The 25921-nt window shown below is 42.5% G+C and overlaps 1 protein-coding gene across 5 annotated transcripts in view; it reads left to right on the top strand.

Moving 5' to 3' along the window:
* enox1 (ecto-NOX disulfide-thiol exchanger 1) overlaps positions 1 to 25921 on the top strand; it is a 304893-nt gene that overhangs the window by 264502 nt on the left and 14470 nt on the right. For all 5 annotated transcript variants that reach the window (XM_082508523.1, XM_082508521.1, XM_082508524.1 and 2 more), the window contains 7 exons: positions 6638 to 6850; positions 11104 to 11210; positions 14393 to 14510; positions 15258 to 15463; positions 18857 to 18964; positions 21926 to 21982; positions 22928 to 23030. In XM_082508523.1, coding sequence (XP_082364649.1) covers positions 6638 to 6850; positions 11104 to 11210; positions 14393 to 14510; positions 15258 to 15463; positions 18857 to 18964; positions 21926 to 21982; positions 22928 to 23030 — 912 coding nt within the window. The remainder of the gene's footprint in view (positions 1 to 6637; positions 6851 to 11103; positions 11211 to 14392; positions 14511 to 15257; positions 15464 to 18856; positions 18965 to 21925; positions 21983 to 22927; positions 23031 to 25921) is intronic.

The following is a 25921-nucleotide window of genomic DNA, read 5'->3' as shown; positions in this document are numbered from 1 at the left end:
TTCATAACACACGTGAAAAGACCCAGGAAAACCGAGTTAACGATAAAAACGATAACAAAATAACGCTGAAAACCGATAAAAACCCTGAAAACCATACATTTCACACCTGAGCCTCAACTCTCGCGGCCCGGTACCAAACGACTCGCGGACCGGTACCGGTCCGAGGCCCGGGGGTTGGGGACCGCTGATCTAAAGTACCTGTGATGCTGCAGTATTTGTCTTTTTTTCCAAGTTGTATAATAAGATATCCATCAGTTCATTTTGCCGACCATTTCAAAGTCGCAGGATCCTCCCAGCTGTCATAGATGAAGTGTGTGTGTCTATGTGTGCGCTGGTGACTGGAGTAGAAGTCAGATGATCACCAAATTTATCACAGACATAAAGATACTTGGATTGAGCCATGCTGTTAGCATTACTTGATAAAAAAAAACTGGACTAGCTTGAACATACAGTACACAACACCTGGTTACAATGAATGCAAATGTGCTTTCCTGGTCTTACCACTCTCACAGGAAGTTGGTGGACATTTCACTTGTAGCATGTGGCTAATGTTGAGAAAAGGTCCATTTTCATCCAAAATTTGATTTTTTTTTTCTAAGTCATTGGGGGGGAAAGTGACACCAAAGAACAAAGGTAAAATGCAAGTATAAAAATGTGTGACTGTAGGTAAATTGTGGGTAAGATGAAGTAAAGCTAGCAGCAACAAACAGAAAGATAGATTACTATATAAAACAAGAAATAACCAAAGCAACAATCCAAAAACCTTTGACACATGCTGAAGTTTCCTCTGTTATCTTTCCTCAACTGGCAAACCCTGCGTGTTGAAGAATCACACTGAGTGCATACCCAGTGTGGTACAATGTAATGAGAAGGGTTTCTGACCATATATATATAATATCCTTCCATCCATCCATCCGTCTTATCACGCTTATCCAGGGCCGGGTCACAGGGGCAGCAACCTAAGCAGAGAAGCCCAGATGCCCCTCTTCCCAGCCACCTCCTACAGCTTTTCCGGGCTACACCAAGACATTCCCAGGCCAGCCGAGAGATAATCTCTCCAGCGTGTCCTGGGTCTGCTCCGGGGGCTCCTCCCGGTCATTACCCACAGCTCTTGGCCATAGGTGAGGGTAGGGACGTAGATCAACCACTAAATTGAGAGCTTCGCTTTCAGACTCAGCTCTCTCTTCACCACAATGTACCGAATAGCGTCTGCATCATTGCAGCTGCAGCACCAATCCGTATATATAATATTTATTGTTATATTAACAGAAAATGTGGTGAGAATGCAGTTCAGATGTTGTGTTTGAGTAAAATTTAGCAATCCTTGGTTTGATCTCAGATGTTTCCCATGCTTGACACCAAGTATTTTTTCCAAGCTGTTTTAAACCTGAGTAGAAATGTGCTCCATAAAAGAACGAATCGTGACAATGAATAATTCAGGTGACATTTGAAAGAAAGGTAAAGTCCTCGTTATGCTTCCCTTTTAAAATCAGCCCAGTTTTACTACAGGAGTTACGTTTTTCAAGCCCCCATTTATCTACTGTGTAATGGGATTAATACCACGGACCACTCCCTTTCTTTCTGTACTGTTGCAAACCTGCACCCACCTGCTCCTTCTGCACGTGAGGAGAATTGATGGGAGAGGATGAAGTGTGGGGCTGAGTTGGCAGTGGTTTTGATAAGTGAGAAGTGAGCAATGAGGGGTGTTTGCTGTGAAGGTCACTCTCCTCCTCCTCCTCGTCCTCTTCCACCTCCTCCGTGTTGCCTCCACTCTGCTGTGGCTAATTCTTGTCTCCAGTGATTGAAAGTGTTGCATATTTACAGTAAAAGGCTGTAAATGTTCTCTGTTTATAAAAACAGCGGCGCTGGAATCACTTGCAATTTAGTGCAATTTAATCACATTCAGATCCAGCGCACTGCTTATTACTGTTATTGCCTTCATGCATTGTGATGACCTTCATGTTGTCTCAGATTGAGCAGGCAAACTAAACATTAGCATCTAGTGTTATTGTTATATTTTCTGTGTTTCGACCTAAACCCATCTTTAATGTGCGGTCAGATCCACTGCAGGCATCATTTAAATAAAGCATGAAAGAGAAGAAAGTCAAAATCTTGACTGTAATAACTCCCACACCCACACAAAAAGAAATAATAACATCACCTCATGTCGTACTGTGACCTTTGTGCCAATAAAGTGTTGCTGAGAAACACATTACCACCATCAGTGGGAATCAGATATATCTTATTTCCATGGGAACTGGTAAAAACCCTCATGATCCTTGCTTCGTGCAACAATAGATCCATATGATTTGAATTACTCAAACTGATGCACATAGTCGGTGTTATAAGGTACAGACAGACATATCTGTTCTTTCTAAATCTGCTTTATTGATCCAAGTTTGAGTTGCTGTTCTGAACCCATTTTTACATCTATCTCAGATAGTCATTAAAGGTAAGTCTCAATGTCAGACCTGTCATTGAAGTTTTCTTCTTCACAGAACAGACTGTACCATCAAGGTGTTTGTTTGTTTTTTACATCTAACACTTTTTTTTACTTTTTTTTTTTTACTTTTATGGGACAGGGATAGCTCAGTAGGTAGAGTGGTTGCCCCGTGATCGGAAGGTTGGGGGTTCGACTCCACTGAACAGCTACCCTGAGGTACCCCTGAGCAAGGTACCGTCTCTACACGCTGCTCCCCGGGCGCTGCATTGGTGGCTGCCCACTGCTTCACTGGGTGAATGGGTTAAATGCAGGGGAGTAATTTCCCTGCGGGGACTAACACATTATAAAAAGTAAAAAAAAAAGACTGTACCATCAAGGTGTTTTTTGTTTTTTTTACATCTAACACTGCATCCATCTGTTCATCCATCCACGTTTTCATTGTATATTTGCAAAGCGAATGAGAGAAGTTCCAGATAGAGCTCTGTGCAAACTGCCTTTTGTGTTTTTTATGATGTTTATAGGTTAGAGTTGGTGCTGAAATATGGAACAGAAATGATTTAAATATAGAGCATTATACAGAAAATAATCAGATCTTTTAGAAACTTTTAGTAAATCACAAACAAACACGATCCTATCAGTTAATCTGTTGAAGTCATATGTAAGTGTTGTGACATGACAAGGATGGTCTCTGAGACATGAAATCATCAAATGCCAGCAGATTATCTCTGCTTCCCAGCCACCTCCTCCAGCTTTTAATCACTAAGGCGTGACAACAGCAATCCCATAAGAAAAAGAATCACAAGCTTTCACATTTAGTTCCTTTCAAGCAAACTTGGTATATGAAGACACATAGCAGCAGTCCAGTCGCAAGTGCATTGTTATCAAATGAAGCATCAAAACTCTGTCTTCCAAAATCAGCTTTACAGTGATCAGGGATTTATTATATTAAGAATAAATAATAGCACTTTTTAAACAGGATTCCTTTCTGGCTTTTCTATGTCTGCCATTTTCTGTGTTTATCTGTGGCTCTGTTCTATCTCTCTGGAAAACCAGCAGCATGTTGCTTCTGTTTGCTCCAGAATCTCCAGTTTATCTACAAAACCCAAACCTCAGCCTCAGTGTAGTGTTCCCATCCATCCTCTAATACCTAACATAAACAAGCATGTTTTCTCTCTGAATAACCCTTTTCAATTCATTCTTCACCTCAAACAGCAGGGGAAATACATTTCCATTATTCCCCCGCTCGTCCCTGTTCAGCAGTGCTTCATTGTGCTCGCTGTAATGTGACTGTAATCTGCTGCTGTGTATGAATGGGGCTTTATCAGAGTGGGGGAAAGTGTCTTCTTACAGGTTGTGTTGCACTGGGTATTGAGCTCATTAAATGCTCTCTAATTCACTCTCTTCTGCCGTCGTCCGCGGCTCCGTGGCACCATTCAATTATTATTCAAATGGAAGCGAATGCACTCGACGGAAGCCTGCCGAGACGCCGCAGTTTTTGTGACTGAGACCGAGCGCTGCTTAAGGTTGTGCTTGAAAAAGTTGAAAATCAAAAATGCATTTTGTGTTCAGCGGCTGTGACGTGGCTCACAGACCCGTGAACGGTGAAGGCCTCCAGAGGAGGAATTTAGTCCCCAGTAACTGCTCCATTGTTTATTTAGGCTGAGTGAATGTTAAAGGTCCCATGAAACGGCTTTCACATCATACTCTTCAGTCACCATTTGGTGTGATGTACCAAGACACGGCGTGCTGGGGGAGAGACTTGGAGTCCAAAGAGATTTTAGTATTGTGAATGTATAAATTTTAAAGCAGCTGTAATGCTTTTTCTCTCAAATTAAAATGTAAAAAAACATCTGTCTATCAAAAGTGACTTTGGTCGGGAGTTCTCGACTTCAGGAGAATATCCCTCAGCCGTCACCTAGAGCTGTCAAGTTGGGCTTTGCCATCAAGGAATTAAAAGCAGTTTGGATATGACTATTGAGGACAGGCAAGTGCTTGGAGCGTCTGTGTTGAGACTGATAAAGTGTTGAGCCTGAGTCTTGACACAGCTCTTGTTTCAGGAGTGGCACCTCACGACTACCCCACATATCTACTACAGAAGCATCCCATTATGTAGGCAGGCAGGCAGGCTGGCGACGTGAACACCCAAGTTTGTGAGTGCAGTAACTCGAGAATGAACTGGCGCAGGAGTTTCAAATTGATACCATAGGAGCATCTACTAAAAATCTCATACAAGTTCAAATCTCTGTGACCTCACCCTCAAGGTCAGAGGTCAAGCTATCTAAAAACAAGGCAATTATCAGGGAACTGTGAAAGATGCTGAAAGCAATGGAAAGAAATAGTATACCTTAGTTCTGTACCATTCATTCTTCCAGGACACTTGCATGTCCATCTGAAGTGCAGGGCTACAACTCCACTCTACACTGAATATGTATGGGGGAAATGAATGAGAAATGTACTTACACAACACAGCTTTATTCACCTTGAAGGACCCCTGCCGTTGAGGTCATAGTTGGGATTTAGATCAATTTCTTGCATATAACAGCTGATTAAAGAAGATAAGACAAACAGTAGTTATCAGTAAGATACAGATACAGACCTCCGCCTTTGATACTGTGGACCATCATATTCTGCTACATAGGCTGAGACACTGGGTGGGTATATCAGGGGCTGCTTTGGACTGGTTTGAATCCTATTTGCATGAACGATCCTTTTCTGTGGCTACCTCTAGTTCCTCTTCTACTTTTCTTGCCTATGGTGTGCCACAAGGTTCAGTTTTGGGGCCTTTATTGTTCTTGCTGTATTTACTTCCTCTTCAACACTTATTGAGCACTTTTAAGGACATTTCGTATCACTGCTATGCAGATGATATTCAGTTATATATCTCCTTTAAGCCCCATGATGTTTCCAAGCTACAGATTTTGCATAAGTGCATAGACTCCATTAGAGGTTGGATGGCTGGAAACTTTCTTCAACTAAATGAGGAGAAGACTGAAGTCTTTGTACTCCTAAAAATTTTGTATCTAGTGTTATGAAAAACTTGGGTCCACTTGCTACATTTGCCAAACCGTCTATCAGGAGCCTTGGTGTTACTATTGACTCAGATCTGACTTTGGATGCTCATGTAAAATCTTTGGTTCGCTCCTGTTTTTATCACTTGAGAAACATTGCTAAGCTGAGTCCCATTGTATCGCGCTCCGAATTAGAAATTGTCATTCATGCATTTGTTTCATCTCGTCTGGATTATTGTAATTCTTTGTTTACTTGTTTATGTAAAGCCTCTTTGGAGCATCTGCAAGTTGTTCAGAACGCTGCTGCAAAGCTTCTGACCAAGTCCTCCAAGTTTTCCCATGTCACACCCCTGCTGATTCAGCTGCACTGGCTCCCTGTTAAATTCAGAATCCACTTTAAGGTTTTGACCTTGACTTTCAGGGCTCTGCATGGACAAGCACCAATATATATAAGTGAACTTTTACATCCATACATTCCCAGCAGGTGCCTGAGGTCATGTGACCAGGGCTTGCTTGCTGTCCAACACACGAGGCTGAAAACAAAAGGCGACAAAGCATTTGTAACTGTGGCCCCCAGATTGTGGAACTCTCTCCCTTTGAGCCTGAGATCTGTGGACTCCGTGGTTGCTTTTAAAAAACAGCTAAAAACTCATCTTTTTAAACTTGCTTTTGGTTGAATTTTTATTTTTAGGTTTTAGCTTCTGTGAAGCACTCTGTGGTTTTTATCTTGAAAGGTGCTATATAAATAAAATTTTACTTACTTTTACTTACTTACAAACATTTTGTCATCATGTGAAAGCTGCACTTGTGGTGCACTGGTGAGCACAGTTGCCTCACAAGCAAAGATTTGAATCTCCTGGTTAGAGGGAGGCGTCCTGTGTGAAGTTTCCATGTTCTTCCCTTGGTTTGGGCACTTCAGCTTCTTCCCCGAGTCCAAAGTAATGCTTGTTAGGTTAAGTTGTTATTCCAAATTGTCCAAGCATGTGAGGTAGAGTGTATAAAATATAGCACTGTATGAATATACTTGATGTTTAAATGTGACTTATAGTCATTTTGAATCAGTACGGTTTGAAATGCACTTTATAAGCACAGTCCAGTTCATTTTTAAAAGTATCACTGGTGTTGGTATTGAAAAAAAAGAACTGCCATACCTCTCTTTCTTACCTTTTTCAACTTGTTTCCACAGATGATCATAAGTTCAGTGAGGCCATAGCCATTCTGTTCACCTGGATCGACAGAGGCGAAGTCAACCGCCGCACCGCCAATCACTTCTACTCTATGATCCAGTCGGCCAACAGCCACGTTAGACGACTGATGAGTGAGAAAGCTCAGCATGAAGAGGAGTTGGAGCGTGCCAAAGAGGCCTTCAAGAATGCCCTGCTGGCTATATTAAATCAGTGTAAGGACGCTTTCATATTTTACACACTTAAAGACATACTGAAAAAACTTCCAGACAAAGGACGTCTCACGTGAGAAGTTTTTGCCGTTGTAAGTGTAAGCTGTACAGGTAAGTTCAACCAGTGGTTTTCTCTTCACACTGCAGGTAGCAAGTTTCATTCTGTTTCACCAGTTTTAAGAGAACCATGAACTAGAGACAATCATATGATTGGATAACAGCCATCAATCAACTGCACCTTCAGTTTAATCAGTTAAGTCAATCGATTCATGTAGGATGTTTAAACACATAAGACTTTGGCTAAAGTGCTGTATATTAAGCACCTGAGACTGAACAGTACTACTTTTTTAGGTGAAAACCAGTTAATAGATATCCACTTTTGACCTCGTGCCACCACGTGTGCCGTCAGTGTGAGCTTACTCCTGATTGCAGTCTCTCACACTGCTGCAGGGTGTGGTGCAGTGGCAGATTACGGTGGTGCAGACCATGAAGCCATTTTCACCACATCCATTTCAAAGCCCGTCTTGATGCAAGTCATTTACTCTGTGAGCATCTCGGCCCAGTCTCCATGACAACACTCCCCGATCTCTCTCACCATCAGCTCCATTATCTTCGGCGCGCTGTGCAGTGGTGATTAGGTCAGTCGCACAGAGGTTTCAGAGTCAGTAGCATGAGTGCGCCCTGACCTTTTCACAGGCTGCCTTCAAAAAATGCCAACACGCACACTGAGTGATAACCACAGCTGCTCTGTTACTGCATGCTAATGCTACTCTGAAACAGCACTGGTTAAATAGCACCCATTCACTGACACTTAGCTAAGTCTGCAATTAAAGCTGCATTAGGTGAATTTTGACCACTAGAAGGCAGTGTATTTACAAAAACACGATAATCACTTGTTGTGTCCAGCAGCAACAGACACAACCACTGAAATGGAAAGGAATCCATGTCCACCTGATGTCGTACATTTGCTCTAGTTTTATCTCAGTTTTGGTCTTCACCACCTCCCAAGGAAAGTATGTGTATAACACAACCCTTAACTCCTCCACTGTTACCAGGTAACATACATAACAGTAACTTTACCTTCTAATTCCTAGAATCCTATCTCCTAGAAGGAGTTAACCTGAAACAGTTAACCAAGTGAACTTGTATGTTAATTGAAACCTATTTTAATAATAGCTAAGGCTGATCATCTGCTAATATGTAATGCTTTTAAGATTTCTGACACTCAGATACGATCTAAACATCGCCAATGAGAGAAGTATGTGAAATAAAGTGTGCAAAGGTAATATATTTCACATGAGCAGCAAGAAGTATGCACAGAACCAAAACTAGGAGCTGAAAGGGTCAAAAATATCACTTAATGCACATTTAATCCGATGTTACGTTCAGAAAAAGGCATATTTGGCGTCGTTTCACGGTTCGTGTTCATTTGTAAATAAGGTGAGTGAGAAAATGGACAGTTTTACTGTTTTTGTCTTTTTGTCAGTAGTTCTTCTGTGATATGTGAAAAGGCTAAATCTGACATTGGTATAGGTTCATTCAGGTTTGGCAAAGTAAAGTTATGTCGTTACTGGAAGTGTTTGGCCACAAATCAAATGTCAGAGCAACAGAAAAAATGCAAGGCAGCATATTCATGCAGAATGGAAGTGTGTCTCTTCTGATTGGATGTTACAAAGTTATAGACAATCCTCCCCAATCATCCAGTAATTTCTTGCACACAGATTGATCCCATTATAGCTTCTCCTTAACATTAAACATGTAATATCCCATGTGACATGTCTACATTTCTGATGGAGTCTAAAATTCACAGTCCATTCTGGATAAATGTTGCCTTTGTCAGTCCAGTGGGAAGTGAAGCTGCAGGTGATGAGATGTAAGTACAGAGCACTGGCCAGGAGAGAGACCTGCTCATCACATGACACACATTTTAGATGAATTCTTTTAAACTTTTAGAGGATGGTTCTGGTTTAGCTTTTCCTATTTGACATGCATTTGTCTGTAAAGGCTGTGCTAATACATATTTCCTCACCACCTCCGAGATTCAAGGAAACAAGGACTCATGCAAAACATTCTCCAGCTGCCAGTCTAAGAGTCTCCCGCAGCTTTACAGACAGCCCTGAAAATTGCATATTAGCTTGTGCACGTGTGTGAAGATATGGATAGCTTCCCATGAATCAAATGGCACAGAGAAGATAAACACTGCTTGATGTTTATTGACCAGCACTATAGCTGGATGACAAAGACTCCAGTTGTGGCTAATTGCTCTGCAAGTTGACTGAAGCATGATCAACTGCGGTTAATTATCCAACACAATCGTAACTTGTTCTCTCAGCCATGACAGTAATTTCGGCCCATGGTGGCTCCAGGAATGTGGCCAGGAGCCGGTGTTTGTTGCCAGTGGGACACATGCATGGTAGCTTTTTTATATCATGTGGAAAGCATCCACATGTCAGACACTTTTCTTCAGCTGAAAGTGAAACAAAGTCTGCAGGACGCCAGTGTTGATAGGCGCTGCAAGGGATCACGCCTTTTAGCAGACACATGCATTTTCCATCTGGTCTTGTGTTTTGCATCCAGCCAGTTGCCTTGGATTTAGATCTCTATGTGGTCACCCTTAACAGCCATTCCAGGCTGTTCCGTCAGACTAAGACAAGCTTTTGAAATCACTCATGTAAAAACATGTTTGCAAACAATAGGTAAAAAAAGCAAAGGCACTCTGAGACTTGAGGTATGATGATGAGAACCGTTTAACCCTCTCAGGCTCAAAGTCCTGCAGTGGTACTTCTGAGTAAAAAAAACTCATAAAATATGTATGTGGGTTAATCAGGTTTTAACTGTTGCAAATCTGCAACGCCTGCCTTGAGAGGGTTAATATTTAACCATTATATCGCAAGCCTCAGAGTGCCTTGGATTGTTCGTGTGGTTTGCAGTCTTTATACTGAGCGCTGTTGTTCACTGAGTAGAATCTTTAAAACAAAAAACACTTTTTCATAAAGCTCAACTGCACTCCAGATTTTTCCTTTTTTTTTTCCTTTTTAAAAAAAAAGAGGTTTATTTGGAAAGCTGTACAAGACTCATGCTGCTTGGATAGAAGATTAAAGCCACCTGCCTAACACTACGTAGGTCCCCATCACATCACCAAAACAGCTCAGACTCATCAGGGCTGTGATACAGAACCTCAGGGGGATCCCGCTGTGGCTCGCACAGGATTACAGCAGCTGAACCTTTGTGTTCTGCTTGTTTTAGAGAAGGACCTCCATGAAGCAGGCTAGCTCCAGTGAATCTGGAGCAATTTCTCTCAAGGTCCCAATCCAGGTTGTGAAAATCTCAAAGTATTCCTTCCTTGGCACATTGTCCTGCCGGGAAAGGCAGCTGACATTTGGGAGGGCAATTGCTGTGGTTGGACTGGTCGGTCCGCAACAATAGCAGACGTTATGTTTCAAGGTAACAGCAGAACACTGTACTGAAATAATCAGTGTTATTCACTTTAGTTTAATTAGCATGCCCGAGTTCTTGTTTCCAACAATCTCTTACATGAAGGTGGAGGATAAAAATTCAGTGCATTTAGAGCATTTTGTTTTTCATCTTTCTCATGGCAAAGAAGATTTTTATTCAGTCTTCATCTTTAAGCATAACTCTCTGTTAATTTACTCCAAAGTCATGTAATAATAAGACTTGAATGTTTTTTTTTATTTATTTTGAAATTTATTCCTATTTATTCTTCAGATAAAAGTCTTTCTTTAAAGGAGCACTTTACTCCAAGTACAGTCATCCTGTCATCATCTGCTCACTGAGTCAGGAGTTCAAAAGTATAAATTGGAATCCAGTAAAGTAATATTTGAGATTTTGCATGAAGGCAATTGTGGCTGATTTTGATTAGTTTTTCTTATTGCTTTCTGAAATATGGTAGCATTTCATCTGAGCCCTTGATAGCAGTGAGGAACATCTATGGAAGCTGTTTGGACTGATATGAAACAACCAAGAGGCAAAAAAAAATCATTTGATAAAGACAAATAGAGCGTAAACCTTCCTGGAGGTTGACTTGAGCAAATGATGTCACAGACTTCAGTTTTGGAGTAAACTGTTCCTTTAACACGAAAGACCTTCGTGGCCTGCCGCTTGTGGTCGGTGCATGTCCACGGTCTCTCCTCTGTCTGCTGTACGAGCCTCAGTCAGTGCTACAACGCTACATAAACGGCTTGTTTTGTCTTGACCCTCCCTCCTCTTCCTCTTCCTCCTCCCCGTTCACCCCAAAGTCGAGCAGATCACCGCCGTTTTCACCGCTGCCACCCGGCAAAAGGCATGGGACCATTTCTCAAAAGCACAGCGCAAGAACATAGACATTTGGCGCAAGCAGTGTGAGGTTGGTATACCTTTGTTTGTTTTTTTCTGTTTTCTCCTCCCACCCTGGCTCACTGCTTTCTTCTCTGCTGTCATTTTTGAGTCCCCAGGAGAGAACTGGCTGATTGACACACAGTCCCGTAGGATTTGTTGTATTCAGTGTCTGGGTTGTTGTTTTGCTGGATGCTTCGCCCTCACAGACAGACAGACGGGCAGACAGCAGCCTCTGATCGCCCGGGCCTCCCTTTATCCCTGCAGCCCCAATGTAAAGCAAAGATCTGATGCCTCCTCGAAAGTGTGAGACGCTGCTATGGCAACACTGCTTTCCAGGGTTAAGTCTCAAATCAATTATTTATCCCAAGTCAAATCTAGAAAACAAGTACGAAGACGAGAATGCTGCACGCGAAAGAGGGAAGACCCGTTCACATGGCAGCACCACAGAGGATTCAGACGTGGAGCAGCCTGTTGGCGCACGTGGAGGTTGTGGGTTTGTTGTTCTGTGGGGGTGAGGGGGTTGAATACACAAACTTAGAATGCAGAAATGGAAAGTGATCGAAGGAAGGATAAAAGTGAAATGTACTTGAATTTGTGTATTTTATTTCAAATCACAAAGGGTCAAAGGGAGTACGTGTTTTTTGTTAGTTTTTGTGTTTTGGCTCCAGCACACAATTTCAAATGATGATTTCTAAGCATTTCCAAGCTTTGAGATTGCACATTCAGGTGTTAGAGTGGGTCGTCTACCTATCAGAAGGTTGGTGGGTGGATCCCTGGCTCCTCTTGTCCATCTGTCAAAGTATCCCTGTGCAAGATATTGAACCCTGAGTTTCCCCTGATGCATCCATCGGCAAGTGAGCACGTGTGAATATTATGCACATGTGCTTAGATAGAGATAAAAGCACTGTATGAATGTGTGTGAGTGGGTGAATTGTAGTACTTAAATTGAATAGACAGGTGCCATGTAAGTGCCAGTGCCTTTGCCAATATTTTATTTTTGAGACCTAAAATAAAACCTAAGACTAACACCAAAAGGAGCTGAAAACAAAGCAAAGTCCAATAAATGACCTAAAGGATAAAAAGCACTTCACTGTCGGAAGCTTTCACTCCACTGGTTTGATGAACACTTCAGATCCTTGTGCAGTCATATGGAAACTTTGCTGGCATTGATACATAAAGCAGAAAAAAAAAAAACTTCTATTATACTTTTTTGTTTGTTTGTTTTGTCTTTTCATTTGAGCGTGAACTAGAGATATTTTATTTACATCATCTTGTCTTTATTAACCAACACTAATTGAACCAGTCTCACCCTGTGAGAGCTAGGTTAGGCTCCAGTCCCCCGCTACCCTGAACTTGGTAAACGGAAGATGGATGGATGAATAGGCGGATGGATGGATGTACGGATGGATGCATGGATGGATGGATGAATAGGCGGATGGATGGCTGGATAGGCAGATGGATGCATGGATGGATGCTGTGATTTGGTCCAGGTTGGAAAGCGAATAATGAAAGGCATCCTCTTAGCATGTTTGTATTCTTTCATTTGTCTTTATTTTGGCATTTTATATTTTGGGTAGCCAAAGCGAAAACTGTATGACACACAAGGGTCTTGACTGAGGCATTGGTGTCACCACAGTTAATATTCTGGGTAAGAGGTATTGAATTCCACAGGCTCTCATTCATCTATAGTAAGATTCAGTCCCCTTGTGAGATCTTCCTTTAATGGCTACCGTTCATGGTAAGTCTATATGAATCCATATTTCTACAACAACAGGAGTGTCTCTGCTAACTGTTCGGAAGCAGGCTGCACATTTTTCCTCAGTGAAGATGGATATTATTCTGTTAGGAAATGGTCTGTGAAATCACAGCCCACAAATGAAAAGCTAATGAATATGGGCGAAAATGGCAGAGATCTGATTCACAGGCAACTTCTGCAGAAGTGAAAGATAATACGACACGCAGGCAAAAGGCTCTCAGTCTATTACATCTCGTGCGTATGTGCTTCGCTTGATGAATGATTAGTTCATGAAAGCAATGGGAATGATGACAATGGAGCTGGGAGGTAGGCCGCAAAATGTTTTTATTGCAACAATGTGACGGCTGAGTTGCCACCATAAACTGGATGTAGCCGCCACGGTGCCACGCATCAGTGCAGCCAAAATCCAATTTTAACCCTTTCCGATATCTGAATGGACGCTTTGTGGTAAAAAATTCAGTTCACTTCAATTCAAATCAATTCAAGGCACTTAATATAGTAAAGACCCTACAATAATACAGAGAAGGAAACCCCAACAACCATATGACCCCTTTTGAGCAAGCGTTTTGGCAACAGTGGGAAGGAGAAACTCCCTTTTAAGGAGGAAACAGGATAGATGGCCTCCCCTCCCCCTCCAGCAGACCCTGGATCTGCTAGAGGGGGAGGGGCAACCATCTGCCTGGTTGGGGGTGAGGGGAGGAGGACAGGACATGCTGGGGAAGAGAGCCACAGATTAAATTCACCCACAGTTGTTATTGAATGACATTCATTTGTATTATTGCCGGTTAACAACAACATACTGTTGTAATAATTAAAGTATAAAATAATATAAAACAAAGTGGTATAATTGACACTGGCTGTTCTGTGCTGTAAAAAGCATGTTAAACTCAGAGAACCAATAAAACAACAGGATACATGAGTGACTGAGTGAGCTACACATCGAGAATGCTAGACATAGCCTCACACTTAAAATAGGAAAAGCACACACACTCTTATTTATTAGAGTATGTCTTTATTGGGTGGTTTGTTTTTTTATCCTGGTTTTATTGTGAATTTAAAGCCCAAAGGAAGTGCATCAAACTACACCAGCTCAAAGTTTGGAAGTGTTTCAGTGCATAAAAGAAGCTTCTTATAACTTCAGAGGTGGCTGCGAGTTTGTTTTAAAGTTTTCTTTAGCATCAAAGCAATCTGTTTGTACATCTGTGGCTGAAAGGCAGATGCATAGAACTGTAACCATGGAACAGAGAAGAATGCATTGAGTTGACACAGATAACTTCTAAGAATGTTTGGAAACCTTTTAGACCGCAAACACAACCTTTCTGCCCCAACTTGTTACAAATACGACACTTGTAACGGCATGCGTGTGATGTAATTGCTAACAGGACATCCCATTTCTTCACGAGTGAGCTGAGGACCGCTGTTGCTCTGTGTCTCTGCTGGCTGTAATGTTTTAGGAGCTGAGGAACGCCCACAGCGAAGAGATCATGGGCATCAGACGGGAAGAGGAGATGGAGATGTCGGATGACGAGTCGGATGAAAGTCCTTGCAAGAAGATGCGCACTGAGGAAAATGGTAATAATATCACCTTTCAAATCACACATTAAATGACTAAAGGTGTGAATTTGAGGCCTCCGGCTAGAGATGATGATGGATGATGAAAACGTGCCAATTTTTTCCCCTGATTCTCTGTCACTCCTGTTTGTGCTTTGCTTTGTCTCAGCCACACGCAAAAGTGTGAACACTGAAAGTAAAATTGTTTTTTTCTGAGATTAATTCTGTCTTTGAGACGTCCAGATTCTAGAAACACCTTTTTTTTCACTGGTCCCCCGATTTGGTGCTCTGCTCGCAAGAGCTCCTCAGGATCTTTGAGTTTATGTGATTTAGACAAGCTGGTTTATTTGTGTGGCACTTTAACCAATAAAAAGTCACAAACTCCTGTGCAGCAAACAGAATAGCTCAAGCTGGGTTTACTCGAACACGTGTAAAGGCAGTTTTTATTTAAACCAGCCTTTAAAAAGAAATTTCTGACAAGAGACTTTGCAGCCTGTGCAGCATTAAATCTGCTGTTCATATAACCCTTCAATTATAAAAACAAACCAAAGCAGGATAAAGTTGTGGGGACATCACTGATGTGGACCCTGAATGAGATGCTCATGTTCATTTCTTCTTTTTTTTAACAACACAAGGCCTTTCCATTGTTTCTTTCTCTCTCCTTTTTGTCTTTCTCATCCACTTGTTTCTTATTTTCCTACTCTCATCTCCTCCCTTTCCTCCCTCACCTTTCCGGATCCCGCCTTTCTTCCCTCTCTCCTCCCGCAGGAGTGTGTGATCAGACTCAGGCCTCTCTGAAGGAGGAGAATGACTCCCTGCGCTGGCAGCTGGACGCCTACAGGAACGAGGTGGAGCTCCTGAGGAAGGAGCAGAGCAGAGCCAGCCGCCCAGAAGACGATCACTCGCACACACACCCTCACAGCCCAGAGGCTCAGATCCAGCTGCTGCAGCAGAGCATGCACAGCATGCAGCAGGTTTGTTTGTCTGCCTGCACATCACATTTTCATGGTTCTCAGAAGTGACTATAATCCTTTTAATCGTACTTTTAGCTTAGGAAATCCCTCTGATCTCTGCTGATAGTCAAACTTTACATAACTTTGAGTCACACCTTTCTTTCTCGCTGCTGCTTCTGCAGATTCTTCATTAAATGTTCCACGGCAACCATCTAAATCAGGCCTCCGGGGCAGATGCTCTCTATTTGTATTTTTTAAGAAAAAAGAAGGAAACTATTCGTTAGGCAGGTAAACAATTTATTTTCTTACTAACAAAAACTGCTTTTCTTAATTTGAGCAGTTACAGGTTACAGATCCTCTTGATAATCGGCAAATACAGATTTTAGATGATATTTTACTTGAATTCTGCTTTTGGGAGAAACCACAGTAGTGCGGCTCAAATTTCATCTGAAATGTTTGCTCCTGCTCGTCCCCTTCCACCTCCTCCTTTGCCTTCTCTTCCAACACCTTTTATGTGCAGTCGTCCTCCTCTGCCTCTCACATTGTTTCCATCCACATCAGCCCTTCCTGGCTGTACACTCTGAACCAGCATACAATCACATCATTATCCAACAAGTGCAAACAATTATGAGTTACATCTGCTCTCTAACCATGTTTAACTTCTGCCAACTGTGATTACTGTTAAGCATCAACATTGAAAACATGTTTAGTGTTTTATAAAAACAGTAAATAAATCATGAAAGGTTTTGCTAAAAGAATGATTGATTCAATAAACGGGTATAGGAATTTGTTTTGTTTTGGGTTTTTTTGGGGGGGGGGTTGGTTAAGATTTCAGAGGAATCTTAACACAGATAGGTATAACAGTGCAAGGACTAGATGGTAGTGAAGCTTGACCAACCATCCAAAGCATCGGACAACAGGAGAGAACAAGAGAGGCTGGACGAAGGTGTCGAACTCCAAGCTGTGATCCATCACAGCTGATTTAAATGTCAGATTACCTTCTCAACATGTCTTGAAGTTCTCCAGAGGCCTGGTAATGAGCTAATCATGTGATTCAGGTGTGTTGACCCCGGGTGATATCTAAAACCTGCAGGATACCGGCTTTCGAGACCTGGAGTTCAACACCCCTGGTTTAGCAGATGGTAGTTAGATCTGTTATGATGTATGGCATACACTGTATGCTCTGGAGATGATGGCACTGACTAAAAAATGTAGGTCGCAGAACTAAAAATGTTAAGATTTTCATTGTGGGACAGGATTAGAAGTGAGTACATCAGAAGGACAGCTTAAGTATGGAAACAAAGTCAGGGACTCAAGGCTGAGATGGTTTGGATATGTGCAGAGGAGGGGTGCTAGATATTCTGGCCAAAGGATGCTGAAGATGGAGCTGGTGGAGGGTGACAAAGGAGGATGCTCAGGATAGGGTGAGATGGATGCAGATCAACCACTGTTGTGACCTTTAAAGGAGCAGCTACAGAAGAGGATTAGGGCCACTGGGAGAAAAAAGTGGGCATGTCTTTTTTTTCTTCTTCTCCAGAATTCTGAGGGAAAAAAGTCAGAATTCTGACCTTTTTTTTTCTCAGAATTCTGCTGATACAGACCAGCTACTTTTGTAAAATCTGAGGAATGTGTCTTTAAAAATGACTTGAATAATGAAACCCATGAGCTCAAGTCTTTTTAGTGTTTGCAAGAAAGCATTTTTTTTTTTTGATCAGAAAAGAGCAGGAAGCGTAGCATACACAAGCAAACACAGAAAAACCAACAACCAAACAGTGTTTTCCTTTGCTGAGTTCTCCCACTATTCCTCACTTTACTTTTTTCATGGAGCACAGTAAGCTGTGTCGGAGCACGCAGCTCGTTTGCCACGAGTTAGCCTGATTAAACTTGACTTCCTGTCTTTCTCAATCTAAACTGACAGCACTAAAATGAGGCACATTGGAGACAACCACCATCATATAGACACACACGCACACACTGCCCTGCTGGCTCATTGTAAATGTGCTGCTTACTTGACTTCTTAGCAGTGTGAGGGGAAACTCACACTGCTATCGCTTCTCATTTGTCATGCAGCGTTGTTTTTTTTATTCCCCCTCAGTGCAGATGATCAGCTGTGACAAACAAAATAAGTGCTTTGCTTCATATACTTCATCACAGCGTTAAGATGACATCGCATCATGCAAAAAATATGAACGCGTACACGATGAATGAAACAGTCAGTTCATTTAAATAATAAACATCTTATTGTGATAAAAAGACTAAAATCAGAATAAAAGTGGCTTCAGCACTAGGAGAATAATAAGATGACAAAGTGTTGAGTGTAGGTAAAGGGAGCAGGCAGATAAAAACCTCTCACAACACTCACTGACAGCTGCAGCCTCAAGTCAAAGTTCTGTTTTCTCATCTTCTAAGACATGAAGCAAGACGTCCTACAGCTTCTTGGCATCTTGGCTTTCTTTTATTTAGTAGAAGTAAACATCATTTCCTTTTTCCTCCATGTTCAAATTAATGACTTTAACCAGCAAACCTTCAGCAACTGAAAAACAAGCTAATGTTAACCTGAAACTCTCTGAAGTCATCCTGGAAATGCAGAGCTGTGAACAGTAAAGTCACAAAACAGTTTCTCCTGCAGTAAGACTGCACATCTAAATATGTCCTGATGCCAGTTTTAGTTTTCAGATTTATTTACATGGCGCCAAATAACAACAGCAGTCGTCTCACAGAAGCCAGAAATTTACTCTATAGCAGGGATGTCAATTCATTTTTCACTGGGGGCCACATAAAGCGAACTTTGACCAGTAAAACTCCCTCCTCTGTCTGTGTAAAGAACTTTAACTGCACATTTATGTCTTACAGTTTAAGCCCAAAGCTTAAACTGTAAGACATAAATGTAAAAAACTACAGAAAGCACTCTGGTACCTCATTGGCCAGACTGCACTGTAATTATGCAACAGAAAATTCAATAATCACTTTTTATTTTTTTTACTGTGGACACAGCCTCTACAGTAGACAGTAGAAAAATGTGAAATATATTTAAAAGTCCAAAATTGATGGTTTCCATTACATTTTCCAGCAGCGTCTATTCTTTAACAGGGTGATTCTGGCCCCTGGGCCTTATGTTTGACCACTGCATTTTGAGCTGCACAGCTGCAACTCAGTTGGAAATGTGAGAGCCAGGTGCTTGGTAGGCACTCAGACCCCTTGAACTTAAAGTTTTCCATTAACTTTTTCTCCCATAAAGATGACATTTGATGACCTCCCCGGTACCTCTAAATAACAAGATTTGACACCGCAATATATATCAGCCCCAATATATATTGCGGTGTCAAATCTTGTTATTTAGAGGTACCTGGGAGGTACCTGTGATTATTAAATTGATATTGTTAAGTTAAATGTGTATCTGTGATTGTCTTCCAGCAACTTCTGAACCTACAAGAGAAGCTATCGAGCAAGGAAACTGAGCTGGAGCAGGCAAGAGAAGAGCACCGCTACCTGGAGGGGGAGGTACTCAGCCTCAGAGACAAGGTGTGCGCCAATTAGTAGTCACCCTCCATTACTGGCAACCAAATTTAAAGTAGTCATCCATCCATCCATCCATGCATCCATCCTCCCTCTTCTCCTTATCTTAATCAGGGCTGCAGTTAAAGTAATTTTTAGAAAATAAAGTAGTAAGACGTTCCAGGGACATGATGATGTACAACTCTGTTACGCTTGACTGGATTCCTTTTGTTTGGACTCCTTATAGTCAGCCCTGTGTCTACATAGCAATGACCAGACATGTTTGTCTTTTTCAGGCTTAATGCCATTAAGTCCTTTGACTGCTTCACACTTTTTTTAATCAGGTATTTCACACAGAACACAGCAGTAATCCAGCAAGAACACCGCTGTAGCGTTCAGTCTTCATGTTCTCATGAAGTGCATTTTCCGGTCTCTCTGTTGTGGCTCTTTCATGTGCGGTATACTGAAAAAGCACGCTGCAACACACACAGAAGCTTAAATTCATGGAGGGGATGAAGGGGGTTGGAAGGACATGAGTGCTGCTATGGCAACAGCCCCGCCAGGATGTTATTCTGCGGTCTCAAGCTGAGAGGTGACTGGCCAAGATGGCATGTGTGTGGTTTATAAATACCTGCGGACCAAGTGTTAGAAACTGCAAAATACTCTCTGCGTATTACCCATTAGAAATTATAAATATCGATTTATTTATTTATTTACAGCAAAAGTAACGTTACAGTATTTATTCCTCTGCTAAAGGCCTTTCACTGACAGTAAATCATCCACACACTGCATCTTGTGTGATTATTATTATTATGTGTCAGACAAGTAAGCAAAACCTGGTTTAGTGTACTTACTAACCGCTATCTGCTAGCTAAGCATTGACAGCTCACAACAAACACCGAAGAACTGAACCGTGGGACTCCTGAATGTAACACAGAGCACACAACGCTGGAGTTAATGATGCTTCACCTTTAGTGGGGCAGGTGCATCTTCACACCACTGCCTCGCTCACCCCTTCACAATAATTCCCTCTCACAGCAGTTCTGTTTGGACATATATGTGAAACCACAGCATTCCAAGTGTAACGTCTAGAGGTTTTGAGAACTGGACTTCAGTCAGTTTCACTTTCACTCTCATCTCATAGCAACAGTATATGTCAAGGTCAACAGTCTGAGATATGGGGAGGTGTAAGGCTGAGCCATTAATACCAGATTTTTGTGGCTGCTTCAACTTATTTGAAACATCTCCAGAAACACAGAAATGTTTATTTGGTACTCACAAGAAGGATGAACTATGAACGACCAAAGAAACTCAGTCGGATCTGTGGTGGCATCGAATCAGCTGCTTTGATGTTCTCGCCTCATCTTTTCTGACTGTTGGCTTGACTGACCCCCACACTCACCTGACCTAAATCCAATGGAACACCTATTATTTTTGTGGTATTGAGATCTGAGATTTCAAAGTGTTCCTTTAAATTTTTTGAGCAGTGTATGTATAGACAAACGAATTTATTTTGGCTATCCGTTGGTTCTTTGCCACATCCCACAGCAACATTACTGCAGGCTGACCTAAGACTTCATAGATGCATACATTCTGCAGGAATAAAAGGGCTGTCAGGGGGAACAGAGGTGGTCTGGGGGAGGAGGAGACACACTTTTTATGTAGTGATTTCACTGCCAAGTTTTACAGACGCTTCACATAGATGAATCCAGTCCGTAGGCAGAGGTGAACAAGCCCGGTCGGAGGTAACAGCACGTAAATCAGCTGCTCATCTGTACTTCAGCTCGCACCTGTATACCACAGGAGCTTTTGTGGGGGAAGTTTTTGAGACAATCCAAATGAAGTAGGTGCTTCAGGTGCTTCATACCTGAGGAACAGTGACAGCCTGGATTGCCCAAACCTCTTTAGAGTTCACACGAGGAGCAGGAAGAGTCTGAAACAGTGGCAGCTGCATGGCTAATGCAGTTTTTGGGAGATACTTTGTTTACACTGCATATCTCTTGCACAGACATTATGCTGGACTCACACAAACCGCAAATTAATCACCTAGCCCACATTATCCTCACATACTTTTCCCATGCACATGAGTTGTGTCCCTTTTAGAGCATCAAATCTCCAAAACATGACTGACTTTTGCCCAGAAACTGTTGAGTAAAAGCAGCTGGCTGAAGGTAAGAGAGCTCACGCGGTCATTGTGCGGTTTTGGCTGCAGTAATGAGAAGAAGGTTGCCGGGCTCTGCTGATGAGTGCTCTGTGATGGATAACTGGCAGCGCAGAGTCGAAGCAGCTGTAGGTTATGTTGCGTGTTTGAAGGAGGCAGATACGATGGCGTTGTGCCGGGGATGTAGAAGTGTCTTTAGTCATATTTTATACTTAGAAAACAGAAGGTTTCAAATCAAGGACTGTATTAATAACAGATGATTGTGGGTGTAAATCGCTACCTTTAACTTCTTTTACTGGTCTTTGCTGGAAACTGGGGACCACAGTCTGCTCCATATCGCTGTTTTTCATCTGTCACTACTTATTACGGTCAATTTAAATGCCCCCTTTTAAAATTTTTACTTATTTTCTCTGAGGTTTTTTTTAGCTTTTGTACTTATCTAGCCCATTTAACAGTCCACTGCTGAGTGGGTTACTTTCTGGATGATAAAGTTAGAAGAACGTGGGAAGAGGAGGGAGTTAGATGAGAGGAAACATCGGCCAAGTCTCTGTGGCAGCTCTCTGTAAAGCCTTCCATAACGCCTAATGACCAGTTTGCCATGTCTCTGTTTGTGCACGATAAATACATTTATAATTCTCAAACAGCTATCAGCACAGTGTTTCTTCAGAGTATCCATATAATGGTCTCACAGTCTGCACATTTCCAGCCTGTCCTTCTAACAGACCCATCTATAAAAGAGCAGAAAAAACAGACTCTTTGTTACAAATGTTTTTTCTTCACTGTGACTCATCAAACACTTTCTGTTTTCTCTCTGTGTGTCTCTGCAGCTGCTGAGCAGTAATGGGGAGACTGTGGAAGGGACCAACGGCGAGCTCCATGAAAAGGTAAAAATTGAAGCCTGAGCTGAAGTCGACTGGCAGAAAAATAACTGACAGTTTTTGTTTTTTTGTTTTTTAAAAACAACATTTTTGTCAGGTTGTCAAGCCAAACATGGCCCCGTTCAACAGTTTGAAAAGTAGAGATTTGATGCTTGTGTTTGTGATTCACACAATATCAGCACACTTTTTTTTAAAAAAAAATGTAAAGACCCAAACAAAGGAAACAGTTGATGAGAGTGAAACATGAGTGAAATCAGGAGAGGTTACAGTCTGTTATTTTGGTCCTCAGCTGTCTCTCACAGCACTTTGTTGCTTCTCAGTGACCCAGTATGTACACATTTACACACAGTGTCTGTATACTGCACATGTCATGGGAGATGGACTATTAGCCTCAAAGCTGCTGAAGTGCACACTGATTGAAGTCAGGAGGACACGGACATTTGTATCATGCTACTCTGAGTCGATCTGGACCTCCTGAGTGCAACACTGTGATGCCTTTTATTAAATGATGAGGTTTTGCTTGGGTTTTGTGTGCTCTTTGTGTGTTGCAAATATATAGTGCTGATGTCAATGAGATCCAACAAATGTTTCAACAGAAAGCCAGTGGCATTGTTCCTCGTGCTTTTTGGATTAATGTAGAATATATGAACTGATTTAGGATAAATGATTTAGATATTTTCTGAAAGCATAAAGGCAGATGGGAAAACGTTGGGCCACCCAGCAGCTTCTGTTCTCTCAGTTTGCCCCTTGCAAATGCGTAATTGTTAATACCGCGCCAAAAACTATTCAACAAAACACATTCAGTTCTGGACACAACACAAATGCAAAATGCTAACTCATTTCCGGGTGTTTCCCAGCCCTCTGTTATCAGCTTCATGTAGTAATTGGTAGTTAAAGTGTATTTGTACCCTTATGTTTTGGCTCTTTTGTCATACACATGTGTTTTCACAGGGGATCAACGGGTGTGTTCCTTCTCTGTACCACAGCAGAGACCGGAGGACCGAGCTTATCACAAGAGGAGTCATCACTTCAGAAAAAGAGGCTCTGCTTCTTGGTAAATGCTTCTTACTATTACTGGCTGTCAGTTTAGCTATATAACACATGGCTGAAACCAGAGGCGGAGCCAGACATTTGAAACACCCGGGGCTTAGCCCTAAAGGGTAGTATGCATCTGGGATGGGGGTAGAAATGACTGAAAGATTAATAGGCTCTGTTTTGAGTTTTGTTCAAAAAAGAATGACTTCATATAGGAAAAATATATATCACATGTGCAGGACACCTTAAACTAGTTTTTTAATTAAGCAGCAAGGCAGAACAAAGTCGGGGCTGTATCAAGACACAGGGACTAAACCCCAATTCAACCAGACCCAGAACTGATCCAGAATTAAAACAGGACTACAACAGTTCAAAATCAGGACTACTGAGGACTTAACCAAGACAGAACCAGAATCAGAACTAGATGATAGTAGCACTAAAAATCATCATAGACCTGCACTACACTTATTTTTTAATTCTACCAAAGTCCACTATTTAGATTGAGAAAAGTTTATATAATTATTTAGCCTTGTTGTGCAAACAAGCCTGCATAACTTAATAAATATAGAATTTGAAAAATAACAAACCTAAAAAGAAACACTAGGTACGAGATACATGAGTACCTATGATACGGTGATACTTTTGGTAAACAACCATTTGACTAACATGTTTGTCTCACCTGCTCTTGTTCATCTCTGTTCCTCTCTCTCCCTCTTTGTGCTGACAATCATCAAATATACAGTTGAAACCAGATATTTACATACTCTTCAGATAAAAACACTTTTTTAAATTGTAACATCAAATCAGACTAAATGTTTATTTTTTTAGATTGATAAATATAAAAACATATTTGTTAACTTTAAGAGTAAAGAGAGAAACTATCTGTATTTCTTAATTGTAAATGGCACCAAATTGTATTCAGAATTGAGCCACACTTATGGAGCTCCACAGTTCTTTTCCTGGTGTTTTAGTTGATGTCTCTTGATTTTCCCATGTCACAGAAACAGACTCTGTGTTTTGCCTTATATGCATCCACAGGTGTGCCACCAATTTACTCACATGGACTCTACTAACCTATCAGAAGCTTCTTCAGCTCAGAATGGAATCGTCTGGAGTTTTCTTATTAATTAACAATAAACTTAGTGTATATGTGCTCCTAAATTTGATGAAAGTGATAAAAATAGACGGCTCTCTTTATTCTGACATTTAACTAATTCAAAAGATGTTTCAATATTTATCCAAAACAAAACAAGTTTACTCTAAATTGATGTTTAACAGTAAAAAAATGTTCTTGTGTTTTCCATAAAGTGTATGTAAATATCTGGTTTAAACTGTGGATATACTGCTGTGTATTGAAATTCCTCTTGTTTTGCATAGAAATATTGTAACGATGGTTAAGTGTTACTGGACAGTGACATGTTGGTTTTCTCTGCACACTGTTGTTGTTCCTTTAAGATTCATGTTTGGTTGGGCTGCAGGAAGTAGTGAGGGTGGTGTACAGGAAGGGGTGGGGGGACCTGGTTGTTCTGTGTGTGTGCCAGGCTGAAGAGAGGTGTAGTTCGAGAGCGCTTCCCCCTGAGTTAACAACCCGCTGGCTTATGTGCCGAATAAACGGACAAACTGAGACCCCAACCGTCTGGTTCTTGTGAACGTTACATTGGTGTCAGAAGTGAAGAAAGAAAAAAGAACCCCAGAACGCCCGAGACCCTGTTGCCGGCGACGCTTGCCGTTACGAGACGAGGATGTTGCCGGGCAGGATTAAGAAGGAGACGGAGGAGAGGGAGGTTCGTCCGCGCTCGCCCGCCCATGGAGTGAGGGAAACGGCGCTGCGGCTGTCTGCCGAGGCTGGATTTTCTCCAGGTTTGACTAGGCTCGGTAACTGTTCGCACAGCGGCCGCGATTCCGGCGGGAAGGAGTCGACCTCGCTTGGCGCGCCGTCACGTGATGTAAACAAACATGGCGGCGCCCAGCAAGCTGCAGCGAATATAAAAACGCCTAAGTTCAGCGGCAAGACGCCATGGGAAGTGTTTATCGCACAGTTCGAGCTGTTAGCTGTTGCAGCTGGCTGGTCTGAGGAACATAAAGCTCTCCAATTGGCTTTGTGCCTGTGTGAGGATGCAGCTGCATGCCTGCTGCTGCTGACCGAGGAGCAGAGGGGAGATTATAATGCTCTGGTCGGAGCACTTCAGAGGCGCTTCGGGCAGTATAACCAACCAGTGCTGCTGAGGTCGGAGTTCCACAACAGACGCAGAGTGCCAGGCGAGCCCCTCCGCATTTTGGCCCATGAAGTCGAGTGCCTTTGCCGGAGGGCGTATGACAGCATGCCACCATCAGTGCAGGCGGAGTTAGCTCGGGACCAGTTCCTGCAGGCCCTGAGCCCTAAAGAGCTCTGCATGCAAACTCAGCTTGCTCGGCCGGCCACACTCAGTGCAGCCCTGGAGCTAGCGTTGGAGAGGGAGATGCTTGCAGGATCCTCTGGGGGCGCTGACGACGCACACGTGGTGAGGGCTGTGTCAGCACCTGTGGAACAGATGGAGACGCCAGCGGGCCTGTGCAGTTTGGTGCAGACAGCTTCGCTGCAGTCGCCTTCCCCTCGGGCTGGCCCACACCGCCGACCTCAGAGCTGCTGGGGATGTGGACAAGTCGGACACCTCATCAGGCAGTGCCCCAAGCTTGCAGCGGTTCAGGGAAACGCCCACGGGCCCGTGTAGGCGGGAGTACACGGGCCTGGGAGAACGACATCCCCACACCACCGCCACCTCCACCCGGTGCGGCCATCACTGTGGGCTGGACCCAGGTTGGCGGCTTTTGCCATGTTCCAGTGACGATTGCGGGGGTGTCCTGTACGGCCCTGCTGGACACGGGATCCAATGCAACGCTGGTCCGACCCGATATTGTCCCAACCGGAGC

This window comes from Aulonocara stuartgranti (assembly GCF_965226115.1).
Source record: "Aulonocara stuartgranti genome assembly, chromosome: 16".
Classification (NCBI taxonomy): Eukaryota; Metazoa; Chordata; class Actinopteri; order Cichliformes; family Cichlidae; genus Aulonocara; species Aulonocara stuartgranti.
The sequence above is the reverse complement of the archived record's forward strand: the minus strand, read 5'-3'. Positions and strand labels throughout refer to the sequence as shown.